Raw genomic sequence first — 12492 nt, forward strand, 5'->3', positions numbered from 1 at the left:
CGACAGCACCGCCCCGGCCCCGCCGTCGCCATGGCAGCGGCGACCCCGCGCCCCGCGTTATTGTAGTGTCCCCCCGTGCCCCCTTCCTCGTGTTACTGTGGGGTCACCTTGTCTCCCCCCACTGTCACCGTAGGGCCACCCACCCTCTATGCGACTGCAGGGTCACCTTGCCCCCTCCCATATTGTAGGGTCGCCCCAAGCCCCGCCCATGTTACCGCAGGGTCTCACACGCCCCCTCCCCTGCCGTGCCGCTCGGGGTCCCCCCGTCACTGCACCCGTGCCCGCCGCACTTCGGCAGGCTGCTGCCGGCCACCCCTGCCTCAGTTGCCCCAGGCGGGAGCCAGTGTAGTTGCCAACACATTTATTGGGGACATCGGGGGGTGACACGCACATGTCCCCAGGGCCGGGGTCCCCGTGCCCCCACCCCACACCGGGCCCCTCCCCGACTCCCACCACCATCCCCAGCACCCCCACGGCATGGGACGGCAGAGCCAGGGATGCCATGTCCAGCCCTGCTCCTCAGCGGCCACGACTCCACTTCTGTTCGGAGCCTCCTCATCCTCGTCTTCATCCTCATCGGGGTCTTAATTAGTCAGTAACGAGGCGGGGGCCATCCTTGGCAATGCAGCACCGGGGGTCCGTGGGTGCCCCCATTCCACCGCCGGCGCTACATGAGGCGGCACTGCTCGCCACCCGCCGCCCCTGGCAGGTCCAAGTTGAGGCCAGGGGGCTGCAGGGAGGGAGGAAGGGTGAGCTGGGGGACCCAGGGGTCTCGGGGGAGTCAGGGCAGGGCCCCTACCCTGCCAGGGGGTCCCTGGGGACACTCACCGACTCCCCAGCCAGCTCCTTGGGTGGGTGCCCCAGGTCCTGCAGCTGTGGGGGGAGACACAAGGGGTCAGGCTGGCACTGGGGACCTGGGGGGGTCCGTCCGTCCTCCCACCGCTCACCTGCTGCATGAGGTCGAGGAGGGTCTCGAAGCGCGCCCGCCGCTCCTCCTCGCCCTCGCCCGGCCGCTCGCGCTCCAGCTGCTGGCAGATGCGGCCCATCACGCCGTGCTGCGCCCGGTACCGCTCGTACTGCTCAGCCGGCAGCGCCTCGCCGTGCCGCTGCAGCCACTCGGGGTACTGCGGGGGGATGGTGGGGGGTCAGGCTGGGACCGCCGTGCCTTCCCGCCCTGTCCCGGTCCCGGCAAACCCCGACCTTCTCGGTGATCTCCTTGAGCGAGGGGTAGAGCACGTCCTTGGAGAGCAGGCTCTGCATGATGCTCCGCATGACGGGCAGGACACTGCCCTCACCATCACTCTCCTCCAGCCCCAGCCCCTCCAGCGCCTTCGCCAGCTCCTCCTCCGAGGCTGAGGAGCCCTGCAAGGACACCGTCAGACCCCCCGGGATGGGGGGCACCCCTGGGGGGACGCCGCTTGGCTGGCGGGGGTGCGGCCGTACCTGCAGGTCGGTGGCATTCCTGGCCAGGCCACTCAGTGTCTCCTTCAGGCAAGAGGTGAACTCCTGCTGCGACGCTGTGTCGCTGCCTGTGGGGACCGGGAGATGTTGGTCGGGGAGAGGGAGACTCCGGGCAGACCGGGGCATCCCTCTCGGCAAGGGTCAGGGTCTTTTTTTGGGGACCCCGCTCCTAAATGGGGGCCCCAGGGTCCTGCAGAACTGGGATTGCTGCCAGACCTTCCCCTGCCCCAGCTCCACCGGTGGCAGGAAGGCTGGGGGAGCTCCTGCCGTGCGGGAAGGTGCCCAGCACCGCAACACCGGAGAGGCGCCAACTGGCCCCGAGTCAAACTGACACCACCCGGCGTGGTGGGGAACCACCCGGCGCCGGCGGCCCCAAAGCCCAGCCCAGCCCAGGCCAGCCCATGCCGCTCACTCTGCGACCTCGGACCCCCAGCTGTCGGCAAGACCTGAAGTTGCCAGGGCCGATCGGTTGCCAGCACGCTCCCAGCACGGCAAGGGTTCACCAGGCTGCAACACACCATCTCTGGTGCAACCGATCCGGCGGCCAGGGGGCATGGCTGCCTCTCGGCGTACACCTCTGCCGTATCCTTTAATCCCACCGGCAGCGGTGCCGAGGGGCTGTGGCCGGCGGGGACGCCCACGTGCCAGCCCCACTCACCCACTCTGCCCGCCGCCTCCGACAACTTCTGGAACTGCTCCACCAAGTGCGGCTCCTCCCGGGCCAGCTCCTGCATGGCCTGCTCGAACTCAGCCGCCGCCTGCGAGGCCAGCTCTCCCTCAAATAGCTCCTGGAAGAACCTCTCCTGCGAGGCGAAGAGGGAGGCCTGGGGAGAGGGGCACGGTCAGGCCCCCCCCGCGCCGTGGCGACGGTGTCTCCCCACCCCAAGGGCTGGGGCGGCGGCGGCGGCTGCGTCCTGGCAGCGTCGCACCTTGGCGGCGGCGCTGGGCGAGGGCTGGGCCCCGGCGGGGGGCGGCGGCGGGGGGGCAGCAGGCCTGGCCTTCTCGAAGTCATCCAGGGCACCTGGGGAAGGTGCTGGGCTGAGGGGGACCCCAGGGCACCCCTGGGCGAGGCCCCCCACCATCCCTCAAGTAGCTCCCTGCACCCCATAATGGCCCCTGTCCCGTGGCATACCCCACCTCCCCCACTGTGCTGCACCCCATGGACCCCAATGCCTGCCCAGCACCAGGGGCCGTGCCCCAACACCCCCCACCCCGCCGTGCCCCGATAACTGCACCCCAGGAAACCCCCAGCACTATTGCGCACCAAAACTCAACAACCCCACTTCACCCCAATAACCCCCAGCCCCACTGCACCCCAGTCACACCCTGACCCCGTTGCACCCCCATGACCCCCCAGCCCCACTTCATCCCCAATATCTGCACCCCAATAACCACCAGCCCCACTGCACCCCAGTCACACCCTGACCCCGTTGCACCCCCGTGACCCCCCAGCCCCACTTCATCCCCAATATCTGCACCCCAATAACCCCCAGCCCCACTGCACCCCAGTCACACCCTGACCCCGTTGCACCCCCATGACCCCCCAGCCCCACTTCATCCCCAATATCTGCACCCCAATAACCACCAGCCCCACTGCACTCCAATAATCCCCCAACCCCACTGCACCCCAATAACCCGCAACCCCACTGCACCCCCAGTGATCCTACCCCACCCCAATAACCCCCAGCCACACCGCGCCCCAACACCCCCCTGACCCCATTGCACCCCAGTGACCCCCCGACCCTCCCGCACCCCAAAGACCCCCAGCACCCCGCACCCCAGTGACCCCCAGCACCCCTGCACTCCAATGATCCCCCGACCCCCCCGCACCCCAAAGACCCCCAGCACCCCCGCACCCCAGTGACCCCCCGACCCCCCGCATCCCAATGACCCCCAGCACCCCTGCACTCCATTGATCCCCGACCCCCCGCACCCCAGTGATCCCCCGACCCCCCGCACCCCAATGACCCCCAGCCCCCCTGCACTCCAATGATCCCCCCGACCCCCCCGCACCCCAATGCCCCCCAGCCCCCTGCACTCCAATGATCCCCGACCCCCCCGCACCCCAGTGACCCCCAGCCCCCCGCACCCCAATAACCGCCGGCCCCGCTCACTATCAAGCAGCTCCTCCAGCTCCGGGTCGGCGCCCGGGCCCGGCTCCGCCGCCATCTTCGCGCCGCTCCGCCTCCGCGGGGGGGCGTGGCTTGGCGGCCGCGCCCCACCGGGGCCACGCCCTGCCGGGAGCCCCGCCCCTGGCGCCGCGGTTCCGCCGTGCGCCCGCCAGGCGGCGCCGCGGTGCACGGGGCGGGGCAGTGCACGGGGCGGGGCGGGGCGGGGCGGGGCGGGGCGGGGCGGGGCATCCCCGCCGCGGGCCGGGCGGCCGCGGGGTCCCGGCCCCGGGGTCTCACCCGCGCGGCGTTCCGGTCCCTGCTGTCTCATACCCTTGGGGTCCTGGCTCTCAGGGTCCCAGCTCTCGGGGCCCCAGCCTCTTGGGGGTCTCACTCCCTGGGGCCTCAGCCTCTCGGGGTCCCGGCCCTCGGGGTCCCGGCCCTCGGGGTCCCAGCCCCTTGGGGGTCTCACTCCCTGGGGCCTCAGCCTCTCGGGTTCCCAGCCCTTGGGGATCCCAGCTCTTGGGGCACCATCCCCTCAGGGCCCCAGCCCACGGGGTCTCATCCTCTTGGGGTCCCAGTCCCCGGGGTCTCAGTCCTTCAGGGTCCCTGCTCTCCGTGTCCCATCCCTTCAGGGTCCCAGTCCATGGGGTCTCGGCCTCTCGGGGTCCCAGCCCTTGGGGATCCCAGCTCTTGGGGCACCATCCCCTCAGGGCCCCAGCCCACGGGGTCTCATCCTCTTGGGGTCCCAGTCCCCAGGGTCTCAGTCCTTCAGGGTCCCTGCTCTCTGTGTCCCACCCCTTCAGGGTCCCAGTCCATGGGGTCTCAGCCTCTCGGGGTCCCAGCCCTTGGGGATCCCAGCTCTTGGGGCACCATCCCCTCAGGGCCCCAGCCCACGGGGTCTCATCCTCTTGGGGTCCCAGTCCCCGGGGTCTCAGTCCTTCAGGGTCCCTGCTCTCCGTGTCCCATCCCTTCAGGGTCCCAGTCCATGGGGTCTCGGCCTCTCGGGGTCCCAGCCCTCGGGGTCCCGGCCCTCGGGGTCCCAGCCCTCGGGGTCCCAGCGCTTGGGGTCCCAGCCTTCAGCTCCTCATCCCCTCACGAGTGCGGAACAACCATTGGGGCTGCTTGTGCCCCGTATTTGGAGGGTTCTGGCGCACGGAGGGACCAGCCCTGGGCAAAGGGGCCAATGGCTCCTCCAGACCCAAGCCCGTCCCTCACTGGTGCCCACCACGTCCCCGCCACGTGCCAGTAGGCAGATGTCCCCCGGGGCTGGGGCAAGGCCCTGGGGACGCGGAAGTCACTTCCTTCCCGTTTACCCAAATAGCTGCTATGCAAAGGACAGGTGGCCCCACCAGTGTGCAGCAGCTTGCGGGGATGGCCAGGAGTGTGGTGCTTCTCCTCTGGGGTGAGTGCCCAGGCACAGGCCATGGGGCTGGCAGGGGTCCTGATGCCATGGGGATGGGCCTCTGGAGCCCTCCCCGCTTTGGGGAGCGGTGGGCTGAGACAGAGCCCAGTGGCACCAGCCGGCTCATGGGGAGGGAATGCAGCGTGTCTGTGGGATCCTCCCAGGTCCCAGATGCCAGCAGAGCCAGCCCATGGGGTTGTATCCCTGGCACGCCTGGGGCCATGGGCTGGCGTGGCCACGGGGTCGGGGCTGTGGGGATGGCAATGAGGGGACAGGGATGCAGGGACCGGCGTCGCAGGGATGGGGTTGTGGGGACTAGCATCATGTGGCTGGCAGGGCTGTGGGCTTTGGATCATGGGTACAGGGCTGTGGGGTTGGGGACATGGCAACAATGAGGCTGTGGGCATGGGGATGTGAGGATGGGGCCGTGGGAACAGGGCTGTGGGGATGGGGATGTGGGGATGGGGCCATGGGGACAGGTACCATGGGAATGGGACCGTGCGGACGGGTGCCGTGGGGCTGGCAGTGGTGTTCCCATGCTCTGCCCCGGCCTGGGGCCGTGCCCCGCAGATGTGGTGTGCGTGGGCAGCTCTGACACAGCCATGTCTCCTGGGCTGTCCCAGCTGCCCTGGGGACAGTCCCCATGCTCTTTCGCACGGGTGCCGGCGTCCCCGTGGGGGCAGCTTGGGGACAGCTCCTGCACCCCATCCCCTGGGTGTCCCCGTGGCAGCAGCCCCCACCCAGCCCCTCTCCCCTTCTCCCTTCCAGCCCAAGCCCTCGGCTTCACTGGTGAGTCCTTGCTGCGGGTCCCCAGCCCACTGTGTCCAGACACCCCCGGTGGCCCTGGCAGGCTGGTGTCCCCTGTCACCCCGCAGGTGCCAGGCCCAGCCAGCTCACGCTGGACCCCCCCTGGATGCCTGTGTTCCTATGGGAGAAGGTGACGCTGACCTGCCGGGGCTCTGGCACGCCTGGCCCTACCTCCTGGTACCGCAACACACAGTTCTGGGAACAGACAGCATCCAGCCACATCCACGTCTCCGAAAGCTCCTCTGGGAGCAGCAGCTACCAGTGCCGCAGCCCTGGCACTGAGCTCAGCAGCCCTGTCACCCTGAGTTTCTCAAATGGTGAGGGGCGGGATAGGTGACCCTGCCCTGGCACCCGCGGGTGCCCCGAGGGCTCTGCGTGGGCTCTGTTTCAAAGCCTCTTGCCCCTCGTGCGACGGGAGCCTGTCCCCGTGCACACGGGCGCATCCCCGTGCACACCAGTGCATCCCCGTGCACGTGGGTGCACCCCTGTGCACACTGGCGTGTCCCCGTGCGACGGGAGCCCACTGGCTGCGTTCCCACGCACCGGCCACCCCGGCCCTCTCTTGCAGACTGGCTGGTGCTGCAGGTGCCGGTGGGGTCACTGCTGGAGGGGGACATGCTGCCGCTGCGCTGCCGGGGCTGGAAGGGCAAGCCGATCACCCAAGTGCAGTTCTTCCGTGAGTGGGAGGTGCTGGGGGGGCCCTCCCCGGCGCCCGAGCTGCTCCTGCCCTCCCTGCAGCTGCACCACAGCGGGCGCTACCGCTGCCAGGCCACCATGCGCACCATTTTCCAGGAGACAAAGGAGTCGGCGCTGGTGACAGTGAACGTGCAAGGTGAGCACCGGCTCCCCAGCACTCACCCGGAGGGGTGCAGCCCCCCTCCCCAGCGGCTCGGTGTCACTGTTCCCCTGGCTTCTTCCCAGAGCTCTTCTCGGTGCCGGTGCTGCGCCTGGAGGGCCTGGCCAAGCTCCCCGAGGGAGCCCCCCTGGCCCTGCACTGCCTCAGCCACCACAGCCCCCTGCGGCCCCTCGCCCGCCTCCAGCACCTCTTCTACCGGAACAAGGTGGTGGTCGGGGGACCCCAGGGCTCCTCCCAGCTCCGGCTGCCAGCCGTGGGGCTGCTCCACTCGGGGAACTACTCCTGCGAGGTGCGGACAGAGACATCCAGTGTGCGGAAATACAGTGCCCTGGTCGCTGTCGTGGTGTACAGTGAGTGTGTGGGAGGGATGGGGATGTACCGGGGTGCTGCAGCCCTCCCCGGGTCCCCAGTTCCCTCCCCCGGGCTCTCCATCCTTCCCTGGGATCCCTCCATCCCTGCCTGGGTTGCTGCATCCCTCCCCAGCTCCCTCCAACCCTCGCTGTGGCCCACGTCCCTCCCAGCTCCTTCTGTCCCTCCCTGGGGTGCCTCCATCCCTCCCCAGCTCCCTGCGTTCCTCCCAGGGCCCCCCATTCCTCCCCAGGTCCTGCCACCCCTGTCTGGGTCCCCACATACCTCTCCAGCTCCTTCCGACCCCCCCAGGTCCCCTTGTCCCTCCCCAGTTCCCCACATCCCTCCCTGAGGCCCCTCCATCCCTGCCTGGGTCCCCTCATCTCTCCTTGGGGTCCCCTCCATCCCCCCCCCAGGTCCCCTTGTCCCTCCCCAGCTTCCCTGTCCCTGCCTGTCTCCTCCCCGCAGGGGTCCCGGTCTCGGGGGTGTCCCTGGCAGTGCAGCCCCCCGGGGGGCTGGTGGCAGAGGGTGACCACCTGGAGCTGGCCTGCTCGGTGGCCGCGGGGACAGGACCCCTCTCCTTCTCCTGGCACCGGCAGGGCTTGGCCGCGCCGCTGGCCACGGGCCCCCGCTACAAGCTCCGTGCCGTGCAGCAGCAGGACGGTGGCCGCTACCACTGCACAGCCACCAACGGCGGCACCACGGCCGACAGCCCGCCGCTGTGGGTCACCGTCCTGGGTGAGTGGGACCCTCCAGCTTCGGGTGCCCCCCCCTCCCAGCATCGCCTCATCCCATGCTGAGGGACGGCCACGGCCACCGTTTGACCCCCGGCACCGTGTCTCTGCGTGGCAGTGCCGGTGGCCAATGCCACCATTGCGATGACGAGGACAGAGCCGTCGGTGCCGGCAGGCGAGAGCCTCAACCTGAGCTGCTCGGTGCAGGCGGGCACCATGCCGGTGACCTTCACCTGGCTGCGAGATGGGCAGGAGCTGGGCTCGGGGCCTGTCCTCACCTTGGGGACCGTGGAGCAGGCGCACGCCGGGACCTACCAGTGCCTGGCCACCAACCGCCTCAGCACCCGCCGCATCTTCCGGGTGTACAGCCCGGCGCTGGTCCTCTCTGTGACGCAGCCACAGTGGGGGTGGCGGCAGCAGGGCACAGGTGGGGGCTGCGCTCATCTGCCCCCTCCCCGTGGTCCCTGCATGGGTCTGGCCCCCTGGGGCCAGCGCCAACCTAGGCTTGTCCCCACTCTGTTCCCAGCCATGGCCGTGGGGCTCAGCATGTCCCTGCTGCTCCTACTCCTGCTCGGTGCTGCCATGGCCTGGCACCTCCGGCGCCGGCGCCACAGGGGTAGGTGGCCCACACCGGGCACTGGGGGCCGGGTTGGTGGTCCCAAGTGGGGTGAAAGCCCCCCACACCAGCTGGGAGGGGATCAATGGGGCTGTACCCCACATCCCCCTTCTTGGCTGGGGCTGAGCCCCCAGTGCCCTTGGCTCAGGGTCCTGGGGGGTTTTGGGGGTCCTGGGGGCCCTCCCTGCTTGAAGCCCACGTCCCCCCATCTCATCTGGGTGTGCAGGGGTGAGTCCCAGTACTGCCATGTTGGGGTCCTGGGAGTCTGGGCTGGGAGGCCTGGGTGGTCTTGGGGGCGTCCCCTCCTTCCTGGGCACACGGGGCTGAGCACTGGAGTCTTTGAGTTGGGGTCTGGGGGGTCCTGGGGTGCCTTGTGGGGCATCCCTGCTTGCAGCCCGCACCCCCCTGTCTCATCTGAGTCCCAGGTACTGCCAGCTTGGGGGCCTGGGGGTCCCAGGGGTCCCCCCTCCCTCCTGGGCCCCAGCATCCTTTGCTCAGGGTTTTGGGAGGGTCTCATGGAGTCTCAGGGGTGCTGGGGGTCCCTCACCACTGTCACCCCGGAGACCCCAAGGCTGCTCACGCTCCCCCTTGTCTTGCAGCCACTGGGAAGAGCCAGGGCAGGTGAGTGTGGGGGTGTCCAACCACAAAGCCCCTTTCCCAGGGGCTGGACACGCAACCCCCCACCCTCCCCTACCCCAGGTACTCCCTTGTCCCACAGGGACTTTACGACCCCCCCAGAGCACGAGGGTCACCAGCCAGAGCCCACAGCCCTGCCCGGGGCGCCGGGGGACGGGGAGGTGCTGTACAGCCATGTCGTGGTCACCGAGCGGGGCTGGGGTGAGTACGGGGAGGGGGGCACGCTGCCCGCACGTGCCACCACCCCCAACCCGGATCCCCGAACCGGCTTGTCTTCCAGGCACCTCCCCGACCCGGGCCCGACCCGGGCCCCCACGGGAACCGTCTGTCACGTACGCGGTGCTGCCGGGTCCCCACGCGCGGCTGCGGCTCCCGAGCGACACCTACGAGAACGTCCCGTGACACCCGCGGGGCGCTGGGAGGGGGGGACGGGCACTGGGGGTGCCACTGGTGCACGCTGGTGTCCCGTGTCCCCATCGTCCCCCTGGGCAAACCCCCCCACTCACAACCCACGGCCCCCCCCAGGGTGCCCACTCTGCCTGGGGCCCGATCCAGACCAGACCAGCCCAGCCCGGGTCCCAAGTGGGGGAGACCCAGGGCACCCACTATCCACCATTCCCCCCTGCAGGGCTCCCCCTTCCCCCACCCAGTGGCCCCAAGAGGTCTCCATTCCCACACCCAGCATTCCCAGTGGTCCCAGTACTCCCCCTTCCCCTTCCCAGTGCTTCCCAGTCCTGCCAGGACTCCACAGAGTTCCCCCCTACCCCCTCTTCCTCTCCCCCGCCAGGGCTCTCCCCATCCTGGCCCAGCGGGGCCCCCCCCAGGCTGTGGGTACTGGGTTCTGGCTGTGTCTCAAGAAAAGTGCCAAGACCCCCGAGGGTGCTGGGGCCCCCCCGCCCCAGGCTCTGCGGGGCCTTGGTTAAACAGAGGGAAATGGTGTTTTTCTCTCCCGGCAGCGTCTCCTCCACCCAGAAACACGTGGCAGCTGCCACCAGGAGCCGGTGCCACTGTCCCCAGCTCCACATCGTCCGTGTCCCCATGGGCTTCGCCCCCATCAGATGGCACCACCGTCCCCAGGGGGTCCGTATCCCCAGCAGGAGATGGTGCCACTGTCCCCGTCCCTGCTGGGTGCCCGTCCCTCTTGGCAGCCGGTGCCATCGTGTCCAGCCCCACCCGTGGCCGGTGCCCTTGTCACCAGGGCCAGCTCTGTCCTCGCTGTTACTGAAACCCTCCTGCCAGGTTTGCGTATGGTGCTGCTTTACTTGGGGAAGGGGGGGCGGGGGGGGTCAGCACCACACAACCCCGGCAGCTTCAGCCCCTGCCAGGCTCAGGGCGTCTCAGCCCCAGAGCGGTACCCCAGGCTGCGCCTGTGCCCAGCTGGAGGCAGTTTGGGGGCAAAACCAGCCATTTCCAGGGAAAAAGGCTCCAGTTCTCCATCACAGTCCCAGGAAGGGGGTGCTGGGGGTAGAGCCCCAGCTGCTGGGGATGGACAGGGGGACGAGGGGCGGCTGCGGGGCGGTCGCAGGATGGGGTCAGGAGTGTTTGACCTGCAGGGTTTCGTACATCTCCTGGCCTTCACCGGTGAGCCCCTGCGTGGGAGAGGGGGTTACAAGGTGCCTGTCCCCGCCAGCTGCCACCCTCCCTCCAGGCTGTCACCCCACCGTGGCAGCTTCCCACCCAACATGTGCCATGGGGGGCTGTGGGCTGCTGTGGGGGACTGCACTTAGGGTGGGCGCAGGGCAGGGGGGACAGGACACCCCCCAAGTTACAGCACCTGCGGGGTGGGGCACCCAGTGGGACACAGGCACCCCAGGGGACGTGGTAAACCTGCCAGGGACAGCAGCCATGGGTAGGCCCCCCCCCCAGGACATTCCCCCCAGGACAGGGTCCCCCCTGGGATGCATCACCCAGGCTGACTTACTGTGTAGATGGCTTCTTCCTTCTGCTCCAGGAAAGAGAAAGAGAAAGAGCTGGGGCAGAGCGGGGAGGACAGGCAGGGCTGCCCTCACACCCCCAGGCCCCCTGCACCCCTCCCCTCGCTCCCTGGGGAAGCCATGAGATTTCCTGGAATTCTTCCCCCCAGTGTGGGACCACCAGAGCCCCCCCAACTCCCCTTCGCTTTCCCCTTCCGTGGCTGCAGCACCACGGGGGACGGGCGCTGGCTGGGGGGGGTTGTCCATCCCTCCCGGGGTACCGCAGCCCCAAACTGCCCCCAGTCCCAGCTGCCCTTTTTTTGGCAGCGCCGTTACCTCTTTGCCAGGTCCCTGCTGTGACTCTCGGTGAACCGTGAACTGCAGGGTGGTGAGGGGGTCACCCAAAAGGCAAAGAAAGAAGAAGTAAGAAGAGGAAAAAGCCCCACCGCAGGTGGGGAAGCCCTGGGGCACCTGCTGTAGCCTCCCCAGGGGTACCCCAAAAAACCAAGGCCCGCCAGGGTCCCCAAACCAGGGACAGGTGCCCACAGGCTGGATCCTGGGGCTCACCTTGAGGCGGCAATAGAGGACGGTGAGGACGATGCCATAGAGGAAGAGGATGGCATCCAGGATGTAGCAGAGCTCCGGCTCCATCAGGGCTTCTGGGGAGGATGGGGGAAGGGGTAGGAGGGTGTCCCCAGATCAGCATGACCCTGGGACGGATCCTGCACCCCTCCTGGCTGCTGAGAGCTTGGCTCCGCCACCTCCAGGCATCACCCCTTTCCACATGCTGATAACAGCAGAAGGTCCCGGGGGGTCACAGGCGGCGCCAACATCCCCATAGACAGTGTTGGAGAGCCCAAGAGCCCACCAGGACTCACCCTGGGGTGCCCCTCCATGCCAGGAGAACCCCAGGGAAGGCTTTGATAGGTCCCAGCTTGTCCCAAAGGCACGAAGATGCTGTCAAAGGAGCCAGCCCAACAGCCACGTGCCTGCCTAGCTGCTCCCCATCCCCACAGGCCCCCATCCCCGTCCCCACCTGCCGCCGGGGTCTGCAGCAGCAGCAGCAGGGCGGTGGTGAGCAGCAGCCGAGCAGTCATCCTCCGCGCCGCCCCGAGCGGGGTCCAGCGTGTTGGGGCTACTGCGTCGGAGTTGCTGACCGCAGACCCAGCGCCTTCCTCCCTGCCGGCTCGCGCCGCCCCTCCTTCGCTTCCCCCGCTCCTATGGCCCCAGCCACGCTGAGGAACTGGCCGACGCAGCTGCCCCCTCTTCCCACAAAGGGCGGTGGGGCTGTTGCTCAAGGGCCAGGCGAGCTGTCCCTGAGCATCACCCATCCTCCCCGCGCCCCACCCACCGCAGCCCTTGTGGTACCGCAGCTCCCCAGCACGGCTGCGGTCACCCGTGGGGGCTGCAGCAGCACCCACCAGCCCCTCTGGGCGGATGAAGGTTGTTTGGGAAGGCCCACAGCTTATGGGCACAGCACCGCCCAAACCCGGGGGGGGTGGAAGCGAAACCGCAGGGGTGCCACCAAGCTCCCTCCAGCTGGGGAGGATCCTCTACCCAGCGAGGGCTGCAACTAGGGGAAGGGGAAGCTCTCGACCACGAGCCTCA

At 69.0% G+C, this 12492-nt stretch overlaps 3 protein-coding genes across 4 annotated transcripts; 1 reads left to right on the plus strand and 2 right to left on the minus strand.

Annotated features, from left to right (window-relative positions):
* Positions 1 to 346: 346 nt before the first annotated feature.
* On the minus strand, positions 347 to 3704 carry PEX19 (peroxisomal biogenesis factor 19). The gene is made up of 8 exons (XM_064475074.1): positions 3576 to 3704; positions 2391 to 2482; positions 2120 to 2285; positions 1444 to 1529; positions 1201 to 1362; positions 948 to 1124; positions 829 to 873; positions 347 to 730 (listed from the first exon to the last, which is right to left on the minus strand). The coding sequence occupies exons 1-8, from the start codon at positions 3628 to 3630 to the stop codon at positions 668 to 670; spliced, it is 846 nt and encodes a 281-aa protein (XP_064331144.1). The 5' UTR covers positions 3631 to 3704; the 3' UTR covers positions 347 to 667.
* A 1239-nt stretch (positions 3705 to 4943) lies between these two features.
* On the plus strand, positions 4944 to 8960 carry LOC135317985 (Fc receptor-like protein 5). The gene is made up of 9 exons (XM_064474726.1): positions 4944 to 4974; positions 5743 to 5763; positions 5850 to 6098; positions 6350 to 6613; positions 6703 to 7179; positions 7454 to 7723; positions 7838 to 8146; positions 8246 to 8563; positions 8935 to 8960. Exons 1-9 carry the CDS (start codon positions 4944 to 4946, stop codon positions 8958 to 8960), a joined length of 1965 nt encoding a protein of 654 aa, XP_064330796.1.
* A 1234-nt stretch (positions 8961 to 10194) lies between these two features.
* On the minus strand, positions 10195 to 12311 carry FCER1G (Fc epsilon receptor Ig). Of its 2 annotated transcripts, none has more exons than XM_064475075.1 (5): positions 11921 to 12311; positions 11452 to 11543; positions 11221 to 11262; positions 10893 to 10916; positions 10195 to 10560 (listed from the first exon to the last, which is right to left on the minus strand). In XM_064475075.1, exons 1-5 carry the CDS (start codon positions 12213 to 12215, stop codon positions 10504 to 10506), a joined length of 510 nt encoding a protein of 169 aa, XP_064331145.1. In that variant the 5' UTR covers positions 12216 to 12311; the 3' UTR covers positions 10195 to 10503. The 2 variants fall into 2 exon arrangements, with proteins under 2 accessions (XP_064331145.1, XP_064331146.1); XM_064475076.1 differs by having other exon boundaries at positions 10196 to 10560; positions 10893 to 10913; positions 11921 to 12284.
* Positions 12312 to 12492: the final 181 nt, after the last annotated feature.

The sequence above is a fragment of the Phalacrocorax carbo genome, chromosome 28 (genome assembly GCF_963921805.1).
Source record: "Phalacrocorax carbo chromosome 28, bPhaCar2.1, whole genome shotgun sequence".
In the NCBI taxonomy this organism is placed as follows: Eukaryota; Metazoa; Chordata; class Aves; order Suliformes; family Phalacrocoracidae; genus Phalacrocorax; species Phalacrocorax carbo.